General features: G+C 42.7%; 2 protein-coding genes across 9 annotated transcripts in view; one reads left to right on the forward strand and one right to left on the reverse strand.

Moving 5' to 3' along the window:
- LOC105480010 (NOC3 like DNA replication regulator) overlaps positions 1-3687 on the forward strand; it is a 47710-nt gene extending 44023 nt beyond the window's left edge. For both annotated transcript variants that reach the window (XR_986229.3, XM_071069471.1), the window contains one exon: positions 3234-3687. Coding sequence is in view for 1 of the 2 variants with exons in the window: in XM_071069471.1 (XP_070925572.1) it covers positions 3234-3251 (18 nt within the window). In the remaining variant the exon portion in view is untranslated. The remainder of the gene's footprint in view (positions 1-3233) is intronic.
- The window catches only part of LOC105480004 (phospholipase C epsilon 1), a 348142-nt gene that overhangs the window by 13726 nt on the left and 309358 nt on the right, over positions 1-25058 (reverse strand). For all 7 annotated transcript variants that reach the window (XM_071069465.1, XM_071069466.1, XM_071069464.1 and 4 more), the window contains 6 exons: positions 20405-20695; positions 14434-14597; positions 12395-12656; positions 10384-10502; positions 5689-5817; positions 1937-2146 (listed from right to left, as the gene is read on the reverse strand). In XM_071069465.1, coding sequence (XP_070925566.1) covers positions 1937-2146; positions 5689-5817; positions 10384-10502; positions 12395-12656; positions 14434-14597; positions 20405-20695 — 1175 coding nt within the window. The remainder of the gene's footprint in view (positions 1-1936; positions 2147-5688; positions 5818-10383; positions 10503-12394; positions 12657-14433; positions 14598-20404; positions 20696-25058) is intronic.

A 25058-nucleotide genomic window follows, 5' to 3' on the forward strand; every position in this document is an offset into this window, starting at 1 on the left:
TATAATGAAGCTTCCTGTGACACTCAGCAGCCAGCCCATCTTCTCTCTAGCCCACCCACTGCCTCCTGCTCCTCCCAAGGTGCTGAGTGTGGGTGATCCACAAGGATGGACACAATTTCAGCCTGGGTAGCACAGGATGGCGGAAAGAACACTGACCTGGAAGCCATAGACTTGAATTGTTTCTACTTCTAACCCTGTCATGATTTCACCTCTCTGAATCTATTTCTTTAAGTGTAAAATGGTTTCTGTTATATCATTCAACATACTGTTTGAGGGCTTTCAACACTAAATTGTATGCAAATATGAGGTTTAAAATTTTACTGATTCACTGACACCACTTAGAGGATACTTTTTACATGTAGCTAATTAATAAGGCAAGACAATTTAAGAACAGGAAAAAAATTTAGACATTAAAGATGGCTTCAAAAGTATAGCTAAGCCCTCTGATATTTTATCATAAAGCAATTATTATTAGGGTTGCCTGGTCTCTGTCTTAGCAATTAGTGTGTCTTAATAGGGAGAGAAGGCTGGGGAGACAATTACAATTTTTGCTTAAATGAAGTGTCCTTTCATCATCTTAGGCAAGGTCAGGGAAAGAAGGCAGTGGCTCTGGGCTCTTGAGGTGATGCTAGAGCTCTGTAGAGCTTCAGATCACGTTCACTGTGACTAGAAAGTGAAAAGTAACACATAATGGTGAACATTGGCTATTATCTTCACTGTGCCCTGGCAAGCATGGGCCTGAGGGATCTTCTATCAGGCAAGCACTATCACATGCCCCAAAGGAGCAGATCATGTGCCCAGAACAGGGCTTGGCACATATTAGGTGCTCAATAAATATTTATGTAATCAAATTGTTGAACAGACCCAACTGCTTATCAACACGTCACGAGGCATGATTGTCTATGCTAGAGAAATGACCTTATATGTCATTTTTAAGTTAGTAGCGTTTTCTCTGCTAAATCAGAAAAAAAAATAAGTGCTTCATCAATTAAGTCAAATAGGAGCCAATCAGTTTGGAGTCAGCATGGCATTGGTGCATCCTTTCCTTCCTGGGAATGATCATGGGGATCTTAGCACATGTAATACAAATGGTTACTAATTCTGACTCAGGCCAAGAGATTATTCTTACTTTGTATGAAGTTCTGGAATATTTTCAAAGAAATATTATTGTTTTACTTATAAGCACGGAAGCTTCTATTAGCTAAAACTTCAGCAGGCACCAACTGGAAATCAATCGACCCCAAAATAGAAAATACCTGCAGGTTTTGCATTATACAGTAATGTGACGCTTACAACAATGTCTTTCCACACGTAGAAATAAAATACTGATCCATAGCTGATGACATGCATAAGGAATCTTTGCTTCCTTTATCTTATAAGGGATGTTTTTATTTATTTTTAAAATGGAATAGTTTCTTTGCATGAGAAACCTTTTTTTTTTTGAGATGGAGTCTTATTCTGTCACCCAGGCTGGAGCACAATGGCACGCTCTCAGCTCTCTGCAACCTCTGCCTCTCGGGTTCAAGCAATTCTCCTGACTCAGCCTCCCTCATGAGCAGCTGGGATTACAGAAGCCTGCCACCACGCCTGGCTAATTTTTGTATTTTTAGTAGAGATGGGGTTTCACCATGTTGGCCAGGCTGGTCTCGAACTCCTGACCTCTAGTGATCCGCCCACCTCGGCCTCCCAAAGTGCTGGGATTACAGGCGTGAGCCACTCTGCCCGGCCTAAGGGATGTTTCTTAGATTGAATTTCTGTACCTTAGAGATAATATTCTGAATATGTGCAGAAGAAGAAAACTGTTCATCCGCATTTACTTAAGAATGTAAACCAAGTTGCAATTAGAAGAAATTCTGAAGGTCAGGGAGGCAGTGAGTGGTAACTGGCTAATCACATAATGAGTTGTTACTGTGTAGGCTGCACCAGACACACTTACTTCCTGCTGGGTTTTTAAGAGAATCCTGCCCACATATCCCTCTTCTGGAAACCAGCTGCTTAAAATTTGCACGATCTCCTCTTCTGGACCAATGGCTCTCTGGAATGGTTGTTTCCTGCATTCATTCTTTTCTTTAGATATAAAATATTTTTCTTCCATCAAAAAATAGTCTGTGGTAACAGGTTTGATGTCTTGTTCAGTTGTCAGAATCTAAAGAAAAAGTGAAGGCAAACTGAGGAGTGAGGAAAAAACTTAAATTCAAAACAAATCGACTTTCATGGTGTTCAGATAGGTTTGCTATGCAATTTATAAGTGAAATTTACTCCAGAGTATTGCATAATTCTTTTTGGAAGATCTAAGAATTCTCTTATGTTCAGAATGGATTGTTTATGTTCACTCCGGGCAACGGCACAACTTATTCATAATCCCCAGACAGCATAACTATTTTTCCCACTGCTGGAATGAGAGCTCCTAGTGAATTAAAAATTTTAGGTTTCTCATTCCATGAACTTAGCCCTTTGTAATCTTGCAACACAGGACCGAGGGCAAATAACCTAGTTTAGTATTTACTAAGACAATCTCTTTTTCTCACATTGGAAATACTCGGTCATCTTCTCATGGAAGGTTTGTAGGGCGAGGTTCTCATGTGGTCTAAGTTCCTGGGAATTCTTCTTTAAATAAACTGACAGTGTGCTTAAAGCGCTTGTTTTCTTTGTTGGCTATATGCGGTCAAACAGGACAGCTGAGACAAAGCTCTGGAACCAGACAGACCTGAGTCTGAGGTCGTCCTTTAATACTTGTTAGCTATGAATTATTGGGTAAAATACTTAATCCCTTGGAGGCCGTTTTCCAGTCTACACAATGGAAATAGTAGTAGTAGTAGTAGCAATCTTAATTTTGTTTTATGGTTGAAGCATAAATCATAACATGGGTATGTTATGAGAACTCAATAGATGAGCCATCATTATAGTTACTTTCTTTTTTTTTTTTTGGAGACAGAGTCTCCCTCTGTCGCCCAGGCTGGAGTGCAGTGGCGCAATCTTGGCTCACTGCAACCTCTGCCTCCAGGCTCAAGTGATTCTCGTGCCTCAGCCTCCTGAGTAGCTGGGATTACAGGCGTGCACCATCATGCCTGGCTAATTTTTGTAGTTTTAGTGGAGACGGGGTTTCACCATGTTGGCCAGGCTGGTCTCAAATTCCTGACCTCAAGTGATCTGCCTGCCTCAGTCTCCCAAAGTGCTGGGATTACAGGCATTATAGTTTTACCAATGTATTCTTTCTCACTCATATTGTACAGGTTACTACAAAAGGCTGAACTTGAAGGGAGTAAAGGTCAGTCGCAGCAAAGAAACTCCCTTGGTTGCCTTCCTGTGAGAAGTAGCTTGGTAATGAGAGAAAGCTGCCACCATCTGGCCTGGATTAAGCAAACACCCTTCTCCTCAGGCCCCTGCCAATAAGGCAAAGCCCAGAGTGAACACATCTCGCCAGGAGGAAAAGCAGAATGTGATGGACTGAGGGCGGTGGAAGTGAAGGTTCTCAGGAAGACTCAAATCTCTCTGCCCCAGCCCTTGGTCTATAATGGATGCAATGCTGTTGACTCAAAAGGGGGCCAAGGCAAATACTGCAGGGATAATTCAGGATGTAAAGCTTCTGGACCACCTCCACAAGAGGGCCAGCATCACCCCCTGCTCAGTCCTGCTTTACATCTGTGTGCTGATTTGCATGGGTGACAATAAAGCAATGGACTGCTATGGGTGGCTCTTGGAAAGTTTTCTTTTACTTTACAAAACTTCAGCAGTGCTTTGTGATAGTGGACACTGAAGTACATGGACTGATGTATTAAAACAAAACCAAAACCGTTGGCAATAGCTTCTGTTTGATAATCTATGAAATGTGACATCTGAGCTGTTTTCTCTATTTAAGTCAGTTATAAAATGTTGGACAGAACGTTAGCCTGTCTAGAGATGTGCCCTTAAAGGACAGAGCCATTTATTAACACTTATTGTTTGTAATTGTTCAGTTGGTTTTTAATTCCTCCAAATGTTACAATCCCAGCCACATTTCATCATACACCCTAACTTCAGAGGGAGCTCAAGGGCCATTCCCTTGGTCATTGCTTCCTTTAGTCTACCCCTATTCAGGAGAAGGAATTCTTTTTTTTTTTTTTTTTTTTTTTTTTTTTTTTTTGAGACGGAGTCTCGCGCTGCGTCACCCAGGCTGGAGTGCAGTGGCGCGATCTTGGCTCACTGCAAGCTCCGCCTCCCAGGTTCACGCCATTCTCCTGCCTCAGCCTCCGGAGTAGCTGGGACTACAGGCGCCCGCCACCACGCCCGGCTAGTTTTTTTTGTATTTTTAGTAGAGACGGGGTTTCACTATGTTAGCCAGGATGGTCTCGATCTCCTGACCTCGTGATCCACCCGCCTCGGCCTCCCAAAGTGCTGGGATTACAGGCTTGAGCCACTGCGCCCGGCCAGGAATTCTTTTTTATGTTTTTGAAGCAGAGTCTCGCTCTGTCACCCAGGCTGGAATGCCGTGGTACGATCTTGGCTCACTGCAACCTCTGCCTCCCAGGTTCAAATGATTCTCCTGCCTCAGCTTCCCAAGTAGCTGGGACGACAGATGTGCACCACCACACCTAATATTTGTATTTTTAGTAGAGATGGGGTTTCACCATGTTGGCCAGGATGGTCTCCATCTCTTGACCTCGTGATCCGCCTGCCTCAGCCTCCCAAAGTGCTGGGATTACAGGCGTGAGCCACCCCGCCCGGCCTCTGCCTATTCTTTATGCCTTTCCCTGCTAGTCTTTAGTAACAAGTGCCGCTGCGCCCGGCCGCACCGAGAAGGAATTCTGAAATGGGTTAAGGATAAAATCATCTGCAAGGATTTTAGGCCACCGTACCAAGCAAGGGTAGAGCTTCTAGTGTGGAAAAAAAAAGGAATTATGCATGGGTCCTGTCTCGCCCTTTGGAGGACATGCCCCTCCCTCTTTAGATGCTGCTCCGTGTCCCTGGCTCTCACTCTTAGAAGTCCCCCCATGGATGGGGACCCCAAAGATCCTTTGGAGGGGGATCTAGGGCAGAGGTGGCACAGCGTAAGGAGGCTTAGGCCAGTTCTGCTACAGGGCTTGGGTTAACAGGCTTCAGGGTCTCCATGCCTCTTGCTACCACCAAAAGGAGAGGACCTCAAATGCCAAGATCAGGTGCCAGGGGAGGGGAGCAAGGCGGCTGCTCCACATGCAAAGGAAGGCCTTAGGCCGGAGGGGCAGGAAATGTCTTCTTGGCCCATGTGGCCCATCCTGAAGCTCTAAGAATTCGATTCAACTCCTCGGATGACAAGAAGATTCCATTCACCTAATGTGCAAATTCTCACTGATTACTAATCTCTGCGTGAAGAAGGAAGACTAGGCCATGTCCAGGCTTAGGGCGAAAGCGTATATATGGTTGGAAGGCCACTCATTCTGGTCTTTACCATTCTAGAGCCTAGTATTTTATATAGCTTAAGAATAATTAAAAAATCTTCTCTACAGGTTAAGGTAGTTTGTCTAGTGGTACCAAGATTCATCAGATGATTCTTGGAGAGGATCTCGACGTTGAACAACACATTTCCAAATAATCAAAAGGCATATCATCAACATGGACTTTTGCGCATTTATGTGCATCTGTATGTGTTTACACACACAGGCATTTATACACACACGTACATCCATACATCTTAGATTTTGCATTCTCTCAACCATGGCTCAGGGGACTTACTTGCTGCAGAAGCTGCTTTGCCTTGGTGCCTCCATTAATAGTGAAAACAGTAAAGGGCTCTGGCCCTGGGACCCCATGCACCGTGACTCTGTGAGTCTGCAAACATTTTCTTTCTTCTGTATTAAACATCTGTCAAGAAGATCACATGGCTGATCATTCAGCCTTAATCACATATTTCTAAGCTCTATTTGATACAGAAGTGCTAGTACTTAGAAGTATGGATAGCAACATATAAATGCAAAAGATGAGAGTCCATTTGTAGCCCAGTGCATCTTAATGTGGTAGAAGGGGCAATGCTACCTCTTCCTCAATCATTTAGTGAGGGTATTTCATAAGCATATCACCAAAATATCAATTTATTTTAAATTACGGTATATCTTTCCATCACAATTAGAGGCTGATATTATCTGAAATGTACATTAGTTCTTACTTATTAACTGATGTTCCACAGTATCTATTGAGTTCCATCTCTCTTCAGGGTACTGGGCTAGAAATTTGGATGATAATAATGAAATGTTCTGCCCTTACAGAGTACACCATTCAGGCACACGAATCATTATAATGCAAAAATATATCTGTTAGAAAGAGCTGGGTAAGTACGTAACTTAATTCTTTGGGCATTTTGTGTATTAAGATATATTCATTCATTCAAAATAAGTAATTTGTGGAAGGCTTATAGTGAATCAGACATTATGCCTGTCCCTAGAAAATCAGTGGCAAATGGGACACTATCCCTGCCAAGGGCTTCCAGGTGAATGAGACAGCTAGAGGGAAATGTAGGCAGTTGTAAAAGGAGCACGGCACATTCCTTGCAAACCCAGAGGAAGTGGCCTAGAAGAGGTCTGGGAGAAACCAGGGAGGGCTTTCTGAAAACGGTATCTGAACCAAATCTTGAAAGACATAGTGTAATTTAGCAGATGAAGAATGAGACGAGAGAACCCCAAATCGATGTAACGTGTACAAAGACTTAGAAGTGGCCTACAGCAGGGCATTCTGGGAACATCAAGTTCTACAACTAACTTGTTGGAGGGAGAAAGGCTGGGGATGCACGCAAAAGCACAGCCACTCAGGGCTTCGCCTAACTGGCGAAAATTTAGACTGAAACTGGCAAAATGAGGATCTGAGGGCTGAAGTGTATTTTTAGCATGTACTTTATTTTTATTTGGGGTGGGGAGGAGAGGTTAACTTTGTTATGCGTGTACAATGCGATTTTTAAAAAATCAGTTTTACTGAAGTATAATTGTCATACTATAAAATGCACACATTCTAATTGTATCATTTAGCGCACTATACTATTAATTAAAAAGATTAAATAGTTGCCAACATTTACAAAACCCCAGATGTCCTGATTCTCTTGAAAAACCAAAAGATCTGACGACATCACAAGGCAACAAGCAGCTAGATCTGAGAGCTAGGTGACAGCTGCCCCTCTAAATGACCCAGGAGCTCTCTGCTTTCTAAGAGTCTGTGCTCAGCCCAGGTCCATGCCTGCACATCATCTTCTTGGGACCCTCCTGGCATGTGAATTTGTGACTTCTGGTATAAACTATACCCTGAAAGCAACAGAGAACTGATGGAGGGTTTTTCACAGAGGAGAGACACGATCATATTTAGATAGATCTGTTTGGGAGGCCCTAGATGCAGACAGACAGAGGGGCAAACCCGGAGGAAATGAGACCAATTAGGAAGACTCTACCACAAGCCAGGTGAGAATGAACCAGGGCCAAGGCAATAAGGACAGACCAAGATGAATGGATGTGAAAGACACTAAGGAAATAGAATGATCAAGTCTTACACGGGGAAGAAGGCCAGGATGACCTACAGTTATTGGCTTCAGCAATGGAGAGTGATGCTCTCCATGGTCAAATGCATATTTACCAAGCATATATCCATATATGGCTGCCCAGGAGCCCCAAGGATGGCAAGGTGTGATATAACAAAAAAATACATATTTGGTCTTTGTCCCCAGTTCTTGGCACACAGCTCCTAAAACCTTTGAAATCTCTGGAGTGAAAAGAGTGTCTTTTGTTGCTACTGAGATGACTGGTGGCTGAGAAAGACCAAGGCATGATTAGAGGGGTGGAACCCTCAGCCCTGCTGCCAGACCTCAAGGAGGGGAGGGGGCTGAAGACTGAACTAATCACCAGTGGCCAGTGATTGAACCAATCATGCCTAGGTCATGAAACCTCCATAAAAACCCTAAATGATGGGGTTCCGAGAGCTTTCAGGTTGCTGAACGCATCAAGGTTCTGGGAGGGTGGCCTGGAGAGGACATGGAAGCTCTGCACTCCTCCTCCCATACCTTGTTCTGTGCATCCTTCCATGAGGCTGCTCCTGAGGTGCATCTGTTCTGATCAACTGGTGATAATAAGCAAAGCACTCTCATGAGTTCTGTGTCATTCTAGCCAATTATTGAATCTGAGGATTTATAGGGATCCTCTGAATTTATAGCTGTTTGGTCAGAAGTCCTGGTGACAACCTGGGACTTGTGACTGGCATCTGAAGTAGGAGTAGTCTTGCGGGACTGAGCCCTCAACGTGTGGGATCTGACACCAACTCTAGATGGATAGTGTTAGAATTGAACTGAAATGTAGGACACCCAGCTGTTGTCAGAGAGTTGGAAAAGACAGTACATTTTTGGTGTCAGAAGTGTTGTGAGTAAAAACAGCTCATCTGTGGCATCTGTGGAATCTTCAGCTGTAACAGATATTGAGGTCACCCAGCTTAGAACTGGGTATTTGGCCCTGCTCTGCCTTTCTGAAAGCATCTGATTCCTGCTCTTTGTACCAAGCGGCCCTGCCCTTCTTGTCAATCCTCTGCACAAGGTGGAAGCCACACCTCCCTCCACGTTGGCCAAAGTGCTGTTCTAAACCTTGGACACATGGTGCAATCACCTGATGATCCTTAAAAAAACTGATGCCTGGGGCCCACTGCAGAGACGCTGGTTTAACTGGTGCGGGGCGTGGCCTGTGCACATGGAGTTTTTAAAGCTCCCCAGGGGATACAAATACACATTCAAGGTTGCTGTGGAGTGAAGAAGGGAAACAGGAGGAACACCTAAGCAAACAAGGGCAGGGACAGCGGGAGTCAAAACTGATAGTGGTGAGGGCAAAAGAAGGGCAGAGAAGAAAGCAGAAAGTAGCAGTGGAAGCTGTCATGGCCAGTGCCATTGTGAGCACAGAAGGTGCCTTTCCAAAGATTGTTAGGACTATGTTGAGTCTGAGATTGACACAAAAGTAATCACGTTGTTAAACATGTAATGGGGGTAACCAATGGACACACTTTTAAAATGTATGTTTAATTTAAAGCAGCAGCATAATGGAATTAGCCAGTTAATTAAAGTAGTTGTTTTAAATATACCTTTTTAGAGACAGGATCTCATTCTGTTGTCCATGCTGGAGTGCAGTGGTATGGTCATAGCTCACTGTAGCCTCAAACTCCTGGGCTCAAGCAGTCCTCCTGCCTCAGCCTCCCAGGTAGCTGGGACTACAGGTGCTTGACACTATGCCCAATTGAAACACTTTTTTTTTTTTTTTTTTTTAATAGAGATGGGGTCTTTCCCAAGCTGATCTTGAACTCCTGGACTCAAGCTATCCTTCTGCCTTGGCCTCCCAAAGTGTTGGGATTAGAGGCATGAGCCGCTGCACTCAGCCCAGTTTCTTACCTAACTAAACCATCCTCCTGCATTAGTGAGGGGGCCCTGGTCTAAGTGTCTTCAAACTTTAGTGGGCACTGAGTTTCCGTGGGGCACTTGTTAAAATGCAGATTCTGGTCAGGTGCGGTAGCTCATGCCTGTAATCCCAGCATTTTGGGAGGCCAAGGCGGGAGGATCACTTGAGTCCAGGAGTTTAAAACCAACCTGGGCAATATAGTGAGACCCCATCTCTACAGAAGAAGAAATTAGCTGGGCATAGTGGCACACGCCTGTAGTCCCATCTACTCAGGAGGCTGAGGTGGGAGAATAGATTGAGCCAGGAAGGTCGAGGCTGCAGTGAGCTAGGATGGCACCACTGCACTCCAACCTGGGTGACAGAGTGACACTGGGCGACAGAGACACACTGTCTCTGGAAAAAAAAAAAGCAGATTCTGCAACTGTGGCACTTTCTACAGTGTCCTTCTTCCATTCTCAAGGGTGCAGATTCTGCATCCCCCAAGCACTGAGGTGCAAGTTATGCGTCGCCAGCGGAGCCTATTGCTCTCTCCAGCCTTGCTCTGCCTGTGACATTTGCCCCTGGACTGCTGAAGGAGCAAAAGATTTTCCTGGTTTAACCTAAAGTTTCTGGAAGTATTGGAAATGCTTCCTACTAGGCTTTGCTTAATAAACCTCCTCCCCACTTTATTGTATTTGGCTCACTTCTCTGATAGACACTATAATACATGGGCTTTGGTACTAGAACTTGGGTGTAAATCCTGGACTGCTGCTTGCTAGCTGTGTGCCCTCGGATGTACTGAGCTCTACCTTCCTCATCTGTAAAATGGAGATGATACTAATAGCTACTGCCTGACGTTATTGAGAGGACTGAGTTAGTATATATATAAAGCGCTTGCTAAGTGCCAAGTGTCAGCCATTACTGTTATTAATTTCCATAGCTACCTAATTCATAACTCACACCAACCACTTTGCTGAGCCACAAAAAGCCCACCTTCAGTGTAGCAATCCCCATAAATATGCTGAGTGAAACAGAACTTCATTACCGAAGAGGCTGACATGGGACTGCCAGAGGAATTTTCTTCCATCCTTCTGCTGTTAATGAATAAACTAGAGATCTCCAAGACTTCATTGTGAAGGTTTCGCAGCTGAAGATGTCGATAGCCTGGAGTAATACAGAATTGGCAAAAGCTTGTTAACCATGCGCTACTGAAAAGAAGATGCTCCTGGAGGTCAGTAAATGACAGGTAGAAAGAAGACCTTAAAATGGGCAGGGATAGCAACAGGCTTGCAACCAACAGGCGCCTTTTCGCCAGGAGAGTGCTGCCCCCTGAGCTACCCAATGGCAATTAATTTGTTCAAGTACTGTTTCCAACTTAGACTCAAACGGAAAACCTTAAACTCAGACAAAACCTGATCTAGTAGGAAAACCTGATCACTAACAGTCCCTGTTCGAATGTTCTACCTTAGAGCAGCTTTAGTGATAACAGAATATTCCCACCATGGGAGATTGGTTATAAATTATGGTATGACTGTAAGTATAAAATGGAATAATACACAACTGGTAAAAGTGGTAATGTACATGTATAGTTATTAACATGAACGGTTGTGCTCACTATATACATTAGTAAGTGAAAACCAGTAAGTTACAAAACATGAAGATTAGTAGAAAGCCTATTTGTTAAAAATATATCTGTATGCTCATATGTTATATACATGGGAGGAGAAACAAAGCCTGCAAGACTTATACACCAAAAGTGACTGTGTCGGAGAGATGGAAAAATGGATAATTAAAAATAATTGTTTTTGTTTCTATGTACTTTCTCACATTTCTGTAATAACAGTTATGGGTGTCCCCCTGACCCCATACTCCCCATTCCTGTGTAGAAGTCCTAACCCTCAGTACCTCTGAATGTGGCTATATTTGAAGAGAAGGCCTTTAAGGAGGTAATCAAGTTAAAATGGGGTCCTTCAGGTGGGCCTTAATCCAGTGAGACTGGTGTCCTTATGAGAAGAGGGGATTAGGACACAGACAACACAGAGGGCTGACTGTGTGAGCACACAGTGAGCAGGTGACCATCTGCAAGCCAAGGGGAGACACCCCAGAAGAAACCAATCCTGCCAGCACCCTGATCTAGACTTCCAGCCTTAAGACTGTGAGGAAATACATTCCTGTGGTTCAAGCCACCTAGTCTGTGGTATTGACTAATTAAATGACCACAGGCTACTTGCACAGAGAAGAGAAACAGGAAAAGAACACAAAGTAGGAAACTGTAATGTGTTTGTGAGCTCCGAGGATGGCAGCTTGAGTGTGGCTGGGAGAGGAAGTGCGTACTTAGAACATTGGTGCTCAAAGGAGACCATCAGAGCCAGCGCACCTGGGAGCATGTTAGAAAGGGAAACTGTCAATCGCGCCACTGCACTCCAGCCTGGGCGACAGAGCCAGACTCCATCTCAAAAACAAAACAAAATAAAACAAAACAAAACAAAAAAATGATGCACAGGCTGAAATTTATCAGTGCCACAGCAAAGCCAATCCACAAGCCAACAGCTCTAGCCTTTGCCCAGAATTCTTCATTACCCTCTTCCTGCACCTGAAAACCAGTCCCAGCTTCCAAAACTGGACTTCTGCCAGGCACCGACTCCAACCATGCGGTCACTTAGGCCACCACCACACCCAACCCCTCCGACATCTCTGTTTCCTCTCCTTATTTCAATCCCTGCTTTCAAACTGCCAGCAGCGCTGTGGGTAGTATTTAGGAAGAAAACTGTGGAAATGTGAGTGCAACAACCACTGCTCCCAACATCAGCAGGCGTGGGTGAGGCTGCACTTTACAAGGGATATTGTTAATACCGCAGATTCTTAAAAAATGTAAAAGAAAAATTTCTTTTGAGACGTGCTTCAAAAGTGCTCCAATCTGTATTTCCTTTTGCTTCTTATTTCAACTTCTTTATAGGAAAATGTCAAACACAAAAGAAGAGAGAAGAGTATAAGGAAATTCTGGCATCCATCGTCAAGCTACAACAATGATTAACATTTGGACAATTTTATTCTACCTCGTTTTAAAGCTTTCAGTGGAATGATTCTCTGAGCAGTTACCGCTGAACTGTTGTTTTCCACAACTGCAAAACGAAGAAATACAAGATCTTCGAAGTGAACGCGGAACAGAAACTGCTCGTTCCACATGGGGTTCAGGGTGTTTCGATGGATGGGCTTTGTGCGGAAATGGCAGCTGTCCAGAGGCATGCCCAGGACGTCGACTTCAATGCACGGGCTTCCCGTGCTGTTACTGGGGCACACATTCTGACCAGAGACAATCTAGAGTGAGGGAGACAAAAGGGATCAAAGTCCCTGAGGATAAAAACGAAAGACAACCTCTATACCTCACCGCTTCCCTCTGCAAAGGAATCCCAAGAACACTGGAATGGACAAAGTGAATGATGAATAAAACTATTTAAAAAGTAAGTGATTGTAGGGCCGGGAGCAGTGGCTCACGCCTGTAATCCCAGCACTTTGGGAGGCTGAGGTGAGCAGATCACGAGGTCAGGAGATCGAGACCATCCTGGCCAACTTGGTAAAACCCCATCTCTACTAAAATACAAAATATTAGCTGGGCATGGTGGTGCGCGCCTGTAGTCCCAGCTATTAGGGAGGCTGAGGCAGGGGAATCGCTTGAACCCAGGAAGCAGAGGTTGCAGTGAGCTGAGATCACTCCACTGCACTCCAGCCTGGTGACAGAGCAAGACTCCATCTCAAAAAAAAAAAAAAAAAAGTAAGTGATTGTAACTGGGTAATCACATGACTGGAGTCATGTGAAAAGCCTATTTTGTCAACATCATTCACTTAACTGTAACCTTTCAACTATCAAAATGTTCAACTATCTTAAAAAACCAAACAAGATGAAGTTAAATTTCTCACAAAAGACGACTTTACTCAATATAATAATAAATTTGTTACTAATATTCTGTTCAAAATGTCATAGGAATATGTTTCATAACTTCAAAACCATTTTCTTGATCAGTTTCATTTTGGAGCAAGTTGCAGACATGTTAGGAATTAATTCACAGCTTTCTGTAAACAGATAAAACTACCCTCGCCCCTAGCTAAAAAAAACAAAAACAAATAGGAAAGGGGCTACTGTCCTGCTCTCTTAGGGAAAGAGAAAAAGCAGTTTAGGTGGTAGGAAAGTCTGTGAATGGGGTTATCCCAGGGGTTTGGGGGTATCGTACTTGGAGGGCTGCCTGGCATTCTTCCTGTGGAGGGAGAGAGACAAGATCTAAAGGTGGAAAGAGATGACCAGGTCTCTGTTGTTGTTTTGTTTTGTTGAAACAGTGTCTCACTCTGTCACCCAGGCTGGAGTGCAGTGGTGTAATCTTGGCTCATTGCAACCTCTGCTTTCTGGACTCAAGTGATTCTCCAGCCTCAGACTCCCTAATAGCTGGGACTACAGGCATGAGCCACCATGCCTGGCTAATTTTTTTTGTTATTTTTTGTAGAAACAGGGTTTCACCATGTTGCCCCGGCTGGTCTCAAACTCTTGAGCTCAAAGCGATCTACCCACCTGGGCCTCCCAAATTGTTGCCTGGCCAGGTCTCTGTTTTTAAGAAGAGCCTATGGAGTTTTGACAGTAAGTTAATTAGGTGAAAAGGAATAAGGAAAGGCCCATGAATGATAAAGGTTAAATTATAACGAGGAAATATACTTAATTGTATTTATATATTGACACAAGTTTGTCTGATCTTAGAGCTTTGGAGCTTAACATGAGCTGATCTAACAAAAAGCGCAACTTTCATAGGCTATACTCATAGTTATGATTCTGTGGGCCCTGGAAGACAGAGTTACCATCATCAGTACATCAGGTGAAGCAGGGACCTCATAAGTCCTGCTCCTGGGCTCTGGCAAACACAGTGTCTGGCAACAGCTTGCCTAGCCATAGCTACTGCTTCCTGGGAGATAAATACATTATTCTGGGAACTAAATCTATATGACCAAAATTGTGACATGACAGCTTTCCAATGCCTTGAATTCAAAACCAGTTCATTTTCAGAAAGGCTTAAAGCCAACCTTAAGTTCTTTCTCTAGGGGCTGTACTTACAGTTAAAGAATAGACTACAGGATCCATGCTGTCCAAATCTCTTTCCAGTGGAGAAAACTTCTGATACATCGGGCAGTTCTTGTCCCACAGAACTGGAGGTTTCAAAACATAACCACAACCACCATTTGCCTCAAACATTGCAGCATTTAAATGTAAAGGGAGATCTGTAAACAACAACAACAAAAAGCCAATATAGCATGTTACTTTGTCACTTAAGTATCATCTAATAAATTTAAAGTTCAAAAGAACTTTGCATCAATTTTCCCTAAGCTCCAGCATGAAAAAGAGATAATCACCCATTAGTCCCACAGATTGATAAATGCCTAGTATATGCCAAGTTGTGTGAGGCATCAGATACAGCAGGTAATAAGAGAAAAATTCCTGTCTCTCTGGGGCTTACAGTCTATGGATTGCCCTGTGTTGCCACTCCAAACTAGGTTCCACCACTTAAAAGCGCCTTTGCAAATATTTGCTACATCTGTCTGAAAAATCTTGTGAAATACAGTTGGCCATGGGGGATTGGTTGCAGGACGAGAAGGTACCAAGGTCCACAGATGCTCAGGTCTGTGATATAGATGGTGTAGAATTTGCATTATAACCTATACCATCCTTCTGTACACTTTTTCTTTTTTTTCCCCTGGGAGCATAGATTCAAGTTGCCCTGAATGTATGCTCCCTCTTCTGTATACTTAAAATCATCTCTTGATTACTTATAATACCTAATCCAATGTAAATGCTTCGTAAATGGTTGCCATACTGTATTGTTTAGGGGAAAAAAAAACAACGAAACAAGGCTGTATATGTTCAGTGCAGATGCGACCATTCATTTTTCTAATGAATATTTTCAATCCACAGCTGGTTGAATCCACAGATGTGGAACCCAAGGATATGGAGGGGCAACTGTACCTTATTTGATACTAAATTTTAGAAAGGAATAATGGCTTATCTCTAAACCATGCAGACAATTGTATGGACAATTCTTGCTATTTCAAATGTAAGATAAGAATCTTAGTTATACAAGAAAGAATAGGAGAACAGACAGAAAAACATGCTTTTCCTTGAAATCTTAATTTCATCCCATAAATTACAATACATCTACTTCTTTTTAAAAAATTGTAAACATGGAAAAAAAAATCACATCTGATTCACATCATGTCCACAATCCCCTCAGTCATAAACGTCAGGAACCTTCACAGAAGCTTTGAGTTTTGTGTTGCCAAATTTTATTTGGCACAGTACTTTGATGAACAATTGGATTCCTGCACTGTTTCTAGGCTCTTACTCAAATGCTCACCTGATGGCACAAGTCTGTATAAAAGTTACCCAAATGAGCAAAAAGTTGATGAGACACACCTGATGAATATTCCCTCTGATAGATTCCTTCCACGTGCAAGAATGAACTTTGTACATGGACCACATCAAGGCAAAGTTCAGTAAGCACCTTGGGGCAATGAAAAGTTGGCCTCTACTTGTCTCGTCTGTAAAATGTTTCCATGTCTGTGGGGTTGGCCAGTATTGTGTTCAGGAATTCCTGGTGTAAGGTGTCTTAGACATATGAAAGCTCCTTATCTGTAAAATGAGTGCAGAGGACCTCATCTCTCAGGCCCCTGCCAGTCCTGATGTGACTGGTTCATTGTGGCCATGCTGCCTCACCTGCACTGGGAGAAAATTCTCTTCTTAGGCTACTTCGTGACAGAGGAACACAGACATGGTGAGGGTAGCAAAGAGGGTGAAGCCAACTAGCTCATATGGGGTGGGTAAAGGTGAAATGGATACATAGTACTAACAACAGCAATGGCAGCTCACACTCTGCACTCTTACTAAGGACCAGACACCATTCTAAGCACGTTATATGTATCAGGTATCTCCCAATAATCTATGAAGCAGATCCTTTTAGTATCTCCATTTTTATGGATGAGGAAACTGAAGCACAAAAAGCGAAAACACCCAAGGAACATAACTAGTAAGTGGTGGACATTATAAATCGAGCCCAGATGGCCTAACCCATTGTTCCCATTCTTAACTACTGAGCCATATAATGTACATCTTATAGGGGTGTGGATACAGTAAATGAGATTTGGCATATACAAGGTGCTCAATAAACAGTAACTATATTTTTCTGTGATCATGACATCAATCTCAAGTGATTTCAGTAGCACCGTGTCTATCCTAATAGTTTTCCAAAACTTTAAAGCTGTAAAGCCAAAACTCTAAAGCTATTATTAAAACTTTGAAGCTTTTAAAAAATTATTTTATTTTGCTGTTTTAACTTCAGGGGTACATATGCAGGATGTGCAGGTTTGTTACATAGGTAAACATGTGCCATGGTGGTTTCCTGCACCTATCAACTCATTCCCTAAGTATTAAGCCCGGCATGCATCAGCTCTTTCCCCTAATGCTCAGTTTCTTAACTGAAATCTAACTTGGTGACCTAACATGTAAAAGAGATCCACGTAGAGCCACACAGTTTGAAATAAAGGTGGGACCTCAAATCTAGCCCTCTTACTGTCCCCTGGACATGGCCCCAGAACTTCATCTGGGGCTATAGTTTAAAAATCATCATTCCAACCAAGTGAAAGAGTATGCACAAATCAGTGTAACCCTGCTACACCTCTGAAACAATGCACATAGTGATAGATCAAGCATACCATTGCCTTGATGGTCTTCTACTCATTAAAATACTCTGCATTATGTAGACACCATTCACATAATGTTTATCCTTATATATGAGGACTGGAAAAGTCTGTCATTCAAAAAAGCTTAATAAATTCTTTAAAAAAAGAGGTTTTTCTTTTGACTAGGGTTGCATGTTTACACATGGTAAGGTACTGTTCTGCCTCAGATGCAAAGAACTTAGAGGGTCTGTTGCCAGCAATAACCAGGGGTTTGCATACCAGCCTCAGGTCAGTTTCTAAACTCAAGAGTTGGTTTTATTGAGTATTGATCTGGGAAACTCCTAGTTCCAGATCACTTCAGACCTCCTTGGAGTTGATGGAACCAGCAGAAAGCTTGGGAAGGGATGGCCCTAAGTCCACGGACACCCACTTGGAACATTAGAATCCTCTGAAATCCAGGAAGTCGCAGAGCAGAAGATCCATGAAACCTCTTGGGAGGTTGGCCCTGGGAGGGTTTCTCTGCTATTTGGTTGGGATGCTTCATGGAAAATCAAGCACTTCCTAGCCTGGAAATTCTTTTCAACAATTGAAAAATGATGCTTCAGTTGTTGACTCTTATCAATCTATTGGATCTATCTATCTATCTATATTTCTTTTTCTTTTTTTTTTTTGAGATAGTGTCTCGCTTTGTCGCCCAGGCTGGAGTGCAGTGGTGCGATCTCGGCTGACTGCAATCTTTGCCTCCTGGGTTCAAGCGATTCTTTTGCCTTAGCCTCCTGAGTAGCTGGGACTACAGGCATGTGCTACCATGCCTGGCTAGTTTTTGTCTTTTAGTACAGATGGGGTTTCATCATGTTGGCCAGGCTGGTCTCAATCTCCTGACCTCAGGTGATTCACCTGCCTTGGCCTCCCAAAGTGCTGGGATTACAGGCATGAGCCGTCATGCCCGACCCCATCTATGTATTTTTTGAGACAGAGTCTCGCTCTGTCACCCAGGCTGGAATGCAGTGGCGCAATATTGATACACTGCAACCTCTGCTTCCCGCTCAGCCTTCCAAGTAGCTGAGACTACAGGTGTACACCACCAAGCCCCACTATTTTTTTTTTTAAATATTTTTAGTAGAGGTGGGGTTTCACCACACTGGCTAGGCTGGCCTCGAACTCCTGGCTGGAAGTGATCCACCCACCTCAGCCTCCCAAAGTGCTGGGATTACAGGTGTGAGCCACTGCACCTGGCCTTATCTATCTGTTTGAATTTGCAATTCAGAGAAGTAAATACTTGGAAAAGATCTTGACCAAAAATCAAGAACCACATGTTCATATTGCAGTGGGGCTGATGGAGATAATCTGCCTCAACTGAGAGTAGCAAGCATTTACTGAGCAACTACTGTGTGCAAAGTATTAATATGAAATCAGGCTCTACCCCCAGTTTGCAGAAATGAAGACCATTTTTACAGATGAACACACTGATACTCCATGTTGCTTGTACTTTGTCCAACATGGGGAGATGTTTAATCAGCACATTGAATGGAGAGAGGTTATGTGATAGCACCTTTTCCCGGTTTGGAAGATTATGCAGAGAAATTTGAGGAGGAACCACCCAGCACAGTCATTTGATTGGGATGGCTTAAAGATGTACTCTCAATCCCAACTTGATTTGGAATAGAGGCAAAGCCTTTAAGGGTGAGTGGAGGACAGGCAGCGTTAGTCTGTACTTCTGGACAGCAGGGTAACCCACGGAGTGGCAGCTCCCTGTGTCCCCTTCACCTGTGGCTCCCTTTTGCCATCAGTGGAGCCAGTGTGTCTACACCAGTCCTGGCACTTCTGGAGAAAGGGCACATCCAAAACCAAATGCACTTCCATTTCCTTGAGAAAATCTTTTGATAGTGACTTCAGTTCACTTAAAATATGCCGGTATAACAACCAATGGCACCAGGTGGACACAGGACTACAGACAGGGCTAGAGATGCGAACCCACAAGCCACTCAGAAAAGAATGAACAGAAATAGAAAATAAAATTTTTACAACTTTGGAAGTATTTCACGATTATTTCCATTTGCGAGCCCAAATCATACTGTTTTCATAACTTATCAAACACACTCAATGATAGTTAACCTTTGTAGAATGCTCTCTATGTGCCAGGCACTATGCTAAATATGGTACTTCACTGGCATCATCTTATTTAATTTTAACTGAAAGAAGCACATATAACAAGGGCAGAAACGTGACCAATATCTCTAATCATATGTCTTTGGGGTCATCCACCAATGGGTGTTGTTGGCACCAGTGCCAGGTAGCTAGCTGGTCCCAGAGCTAAAGCTGTGGTTTGACCTCAGCTGGAGACAAGGCCATACTGTGGTTTGTGGTTCAGCATGGTTAGATGAGACTGGATTCAGTTCACGGGACATGAATGATAACAGCTGCCTGCTGCTTGACTGTTCAAAGGAAAAACTGTGGTTTATGAATGAGTTTTAAGGAAACATTTTTCTACTCTTTCCTCACCTTCTGTAGCTCCTTTCCTCCCCCATAACCAAGTGGAAACAAAATTCTTTCTCTTTTAAACTTCCAGACTCCTTGAATTTTTTAGTACAAGTCATCCTACCTTCAACAAATTAACCAATTTGTGCCTTGGTTTGCTCATCTGAGAAATGGCGATCATAAAGGTACACAACTTCAGAGCTGTTGTGAAGACTAAATCAGATAATAGGGGGTCAAGAATTCAGTGTACTGCCTAATGCACAGTGAGCGTGCAATCAACGGCAGCTTCTACTCTGGAGTGTTAGGCCTCATATCAGAGTCTCATTGACTATGGAGAAATATGATCACTACTTACTCTGTTCATGTACTTCACATACTTGTTTTCCTTTTGTTAGCTACTCCTGGGGCACTGACCATTATTCTCCATCTCAATTCCAAAAGGATAAGAAGCTAAAATGGTTTTAATTTGCAAAGTGGCTGGAGCGACATTACTTTTTGACTGCAAGAACAACTGCGTAGTGAGACAGGTTAACTAGGCGGTGTTAGGAAATCCCTGCTCCAAAAAGAGCTTTAAACATAAACCAGGCACGGCTCTGTCAAGAGCAGCTTGGTGTTTGAAAAACTGCATTAAAAAAGGGGCAGGACCAGGAGACCTTACAGGCCCCTTCAAGGTTCTTCAAGGTTCTTTTCTATCACCTTAATCTGAAACATGAGAGGCACAATTCAGTATCAAATTCACTTCTGTTTTCCATCATATTTTTACTCTCACATACGGTGTGCCCCAGTCTGGAATCTTGCTCATTTGAAAAAATGTTGTCAAACTGCATTTACTGAAATGTAAGATGCAAAGGAGAGAGGTGAGCGTGCAGGCCCCTTACCATCGGTCTGGTAGTTGAGTGCCACGAGCTGTATCCCATGGAGCCAGAACATGATGGGGTTCGGGTTGGAGGAGTCGATGCGAGTGGCAGCAGGGTAAGTTCTCAGCAGCTGACAGGCGGTATGCTGGATCAGTTTCTGAGAATACCTGCGACACAGACGTTTGGCGGCATTTTCATTCAGCGACGAGATATGATAACATTTAGGAGTTCTAATGATAGCACTGAGGGACGTGGTTGGGTTGAGAGGGGAAGAAGATTCCTCCCAGGTCTGTCGAATGCCTTCACAGGAACCTAAACCCCCCAAGAAATTAGCCACAGATTAGTGTAGAAAACTTTAAATATTTTAGTAAGAGAAACCTTGAACAACATCCCACTAAACAGTCATAGCATATAAACCACATCAGAATACCTCTTGGATTTTACTTGTGAGTTAGCTTGCCACTTTGAAAAAACATGGTGGCTACTTAGTTTTAAAATGAGTGTGGTGGCTGAGTGTGCTGGCTCATTCCTATAATCCCAGCACTTTGGGAGGTCAGGGTGGGAGGATCGCTTGAGCCCAGAAGTTCAAGACCAGCCTGGGCAACATGGTGAGAGCCCATCTCTACAAAAAGTAAAAAATAAAATAAAACCAAACAAAAAAAACCCCACAAGAAACAAAACAAAATGAATGTAGCAACATCAGTTTAAATTAAAAAGCCTGGAAGTCCTTTGCCTCAGTACTTCATCTGAGTTGTGGTATATTTGCACAAATAAACAATATATGTCTAAAGATATTCATGCCAGCATTGTTTTTCATAGGAAATAACAAAATCCAATCAAACCAAGAAGCAACTCAAATGTATCAGTGAAGAAGTGATTAAATAAATGACAGTATATCCGTGCAGTGGACCACCACACAGGCATTAAAGAGAATAACGAAGCTATATATACAGAAAATTATGTGAAAAGTTACAGCAAGTATAAATGTTATACACGTATGTTTGGCTATACAGGCATACCTTGTTTTATTGTGCTTTGTTTTATTGCACTTTGCAGATACTGCACCTTTTTTTTTTTTTTTTTAAACACATTTAAAGTTTGGGGCAGCCCTGCCTCCAGCAAGTTTATTGGTGCAATTTTTCCAACAGCATGCACTCACTTTGTGTCTCTGTGTCACATTTTAGTAATTCTTGCAAAATTTCAAACTTTTTAACATTATTATATATCTGTTATGGTGATCTGTGATGAGGGATCTTTGATGTTTTATTGTAATTGTTTTGGGGTGCCATGAACCATACCCATTAGATGGTAAACTTAATTGACGAATGTGCATGCTCTGACTGCTCTACCCACCAGTCCTTCACCCATCTCTCTCCCTCTCCTCGTGCCTCGCTATTCCCTGAGACACAACAATACTGACATAAGGCCAATTAATAACCCTTCAATGGCCTCTAAATGTTCAAGTGAAAGGGAGAATCACACGTTTCTCACTTGAAATCAAAAGCTAGGCTGGCCACGGTGGCTCATGCCTATAATCCCAGCACTTAGGGAGGCTGAGGCGGGTGGATCACCAGAGGTCAAGAGTTCGAGACCAGCCTGGCTAACATGGTGAAACCCTGTCTCTACTAAAAATACAAAAATTAGCCAGGCAGACGCACCTGTAATCCCAGCTACTCGGGAGGCTGAGACAGGAGAATCACTTGAACCCTGGAGGTGGAGGCTGCAGTGAGCTGAGACTGCGCCACTGCATTCCAGCCTGGGCAACAGAGCAAGACTCCACCTCAAAAAAAAGAAAGAAATAGAAAGCTAGAAATAATTAAGCTTAGTGAGGAAGGCATGTCAAAGGCCAAGACAGGTCAAAAATTAGGCATCTTGTGATAAACAGTTAGCTAAGTTATGAATGAAAAGGAAAAGTTCTTGAAAGAAACTAAAAGTGCTACTCCAGTGAACACACAAAAGATAAGGAAGCCAAACAGCCTTATTAGTGATATGGAGAAAGTTTTAGTGGTCTGGATAGAAGACTAAACCAGCCACAACGTATTTTAAGCCAAAGCCTAATTGAGAGTAAGGCCCTGAACTCTCTTCTGTTTTATGAAGGTTGAGAGAAGTGAGGAAGCTGCAGAAGAAAAGTTGGAAGCTAGCAGAGGTTGGTTCATGAGGTTTAAGGAAAGAAGTCATCTCCATAACAAAAAATCAGCAAGTACTGATGGAGAACTCCAACAAGTTATTCGTGAGATCCAGCTGAGATCACTGATGAAGGTGGCTACATTAAACAACAGATCTTTTTTTTTTTTTTTTTGAGATGGCATCTCACTCTGTCGCCCAGGCTGGAGTGCAGTGGCGCGATCTCGGCTCACTGCAAGCTCCACCTCCCAGGTTCACGCCATTCTCCTGCCTCAGCCTCCTGAGTAGCTGGGACTACAGGCGCCCACCACCATGCCCAGCTAATTTTTTTTGTATTTTGAGTAGAGACGGGGTTTCACCGTGTTAACCAGGATGGTCTCAATCTCCTGACCTTGTGATCCGCCCGCCTCGGCCTCCCAAAGTGTTGGGATTACAGGCGTGAGCCACCACGCCTGGCCAAACAACAGATTTTTAATGTAAATGAAACAGGCTTCTATTAGAAGAAGATGCCACCTAGGACTTTCATAGCTAGAGAAGATAAGTCAAGGCCTGGCTTCGAAGAAAAGGCTGTCTCTCTTGTTAGGGGCTAATGCAGCTGATGACTTGAAGTTGAAGCCAATGCTCATGGACCATTCTGAAAATCCTAGGGCCCTTAAGAATCATGCTAAATCTACTCTGCCTGTGTTCTGTAAGTGGAACAACAAAGCCTAGATGACAGCACATCTGTTTACAGCGTGATTTTTCATGTCTGCTAACACAGTATCCAGTCTGCAGCCCATGGACAAGGAGTAATTTGAACTTTTAAGTCTTATTTAAGAAATAAATTTCATAAGGCTAAAGATTCCATAAGTTGTGATTCCTCTGATGGATCTGGTGAAAATAAAATGAAAACCTCCTAGAAAGAATTCACCATTCTAGACGCCCTTCAGAGCATTCATGATTCATGGGAGGAGGTCAAAAGAACAACATTAACAGAAGTTTGGGAGAAGTTAATTCCAAACTTCATGGATCACTTGGAGGGGTTTAAAACCTCAGTGAGGGAGTAACTGCAGATACGGTGGAAACAGCAAGAGAACTGGAAGTGTAGCCTGCAGAAGTGACTGAATTCCTACAATGTCATGATAAAACTTGAATGGATAAGGAGTTGCTTCTTAATGGATGAGCAAAGAAAGTGGTTTCTTGAGATGGAATCTACTATTGGTGGAGATCCTGTGAACATTGTTGACATGACAACAAACGATTTAGAATATTTCATACATTTAGTTGACAAAGCAGCAGCAGGGTTTGAGGTCTGACTCCAATTTTGAAAGTTCTACCATGAGTAAAATGCTATCAAACAGCATTGCATGATACAGAGAAATCTTTTGTAAAAGGAAGAGTCGGATGATGTGGCAAACTTCACTGTTGCCTTCTTGTAAGAAACTGCCAGACACCCCAGCCTTCAGCAATCACCCCCCTGATGAATCAGCAGCCATCAACATCAAGGCAACACCCTCCACCAGCAAAAAGATTACAACTTGCTAAACGCTCAGATGATTGTTAGCATTTTGTATCAATAAAGTATTTTCTATTGAAGTATGTACATTTTTTAGACATAATGCTATTGCATACTTAATAGACTATGGTATAGTGTAGACATAACTTTTGTATGTACTAGGAAACCAAAAAATTAATGTGACTCACTTTATTGTGATATTCACTTAATTGTAGTGGTCTGGAACCAAACCTGCAATATCTCTGAAGTAGGCCTGTATCCTATTTGGATTACCTTAAAAAGGATCTTATTTTTCTTGAACAAAACATAATAAACTTAACAGTGGTTACCTCTGGAGAATAGTACCAGGACATTGAGTTGAAAGGAATTTTAATAATACTCAGTATTGTTTGAGTTTTTAACTATGAGAATTTATTACTTTCATAATAAAAAGTAACTAGAAATAAAATAGCCATATATTCTGGAGTTATAATGGTGAAGAGAACAGTTCCAAGAAACCACTAGAATGTTCCAAGGTGCCTCTAATTTTAACTCATGAGGTAAACACTGCTCAAATATCTTCAGTGAAATGTTATTTTTATTTTTAATTTTTAAATTTTTTTTGAGACAGAATCTTGTTCTGTCGCCCAGGCTGGGGTACAGTGGTACGATCTTGGCTCACTGCAACCTCTGCCTTCTGGGCTCAAGCGATTCTCTTGCCTCAACCTCCCTAGTAGCTAGGATTACAGGTGTGCACTAACACACCCGGCTAATTTTTGTATTTTTAGTAGAGACGGCATTTCATCATGTTGTCCAGGCTGGTCTCGAACTCCTGACCTCAAGTGATCCACCCGCCTTGGCCTCCAAAAGTGCTGGGATTACAGGCACGAGCCACTGTGCCAAACCTGAAATGCTGTTTTTAGTACGTTAAAAGTGTAAATTAGCAATTACAAAAATTTATACTAAGACAATATTGACGTTCATGGAAAAAGAATTTAAAAATTCAAAGGAAGTGCTTAGACGGTAAAATATCTAAATCATCCAGCATGCAGAATCAAGCAAAGATATTGTAAGAAA

This window comes from Macaca nemestrina, chromosome 9 (assembly GCF_043159975.1).
Source record: "Macaca nemestrina isolate mMacNem1 chromosome 9, mMacNem.hap1, whole genome shotgun sequence".
Lineage (NCBI taxonomy): Eukaryota > Metazoa > Chordata > Mammalia > Primates > Cercopithecidae > Macaca > Macaca nemestrina.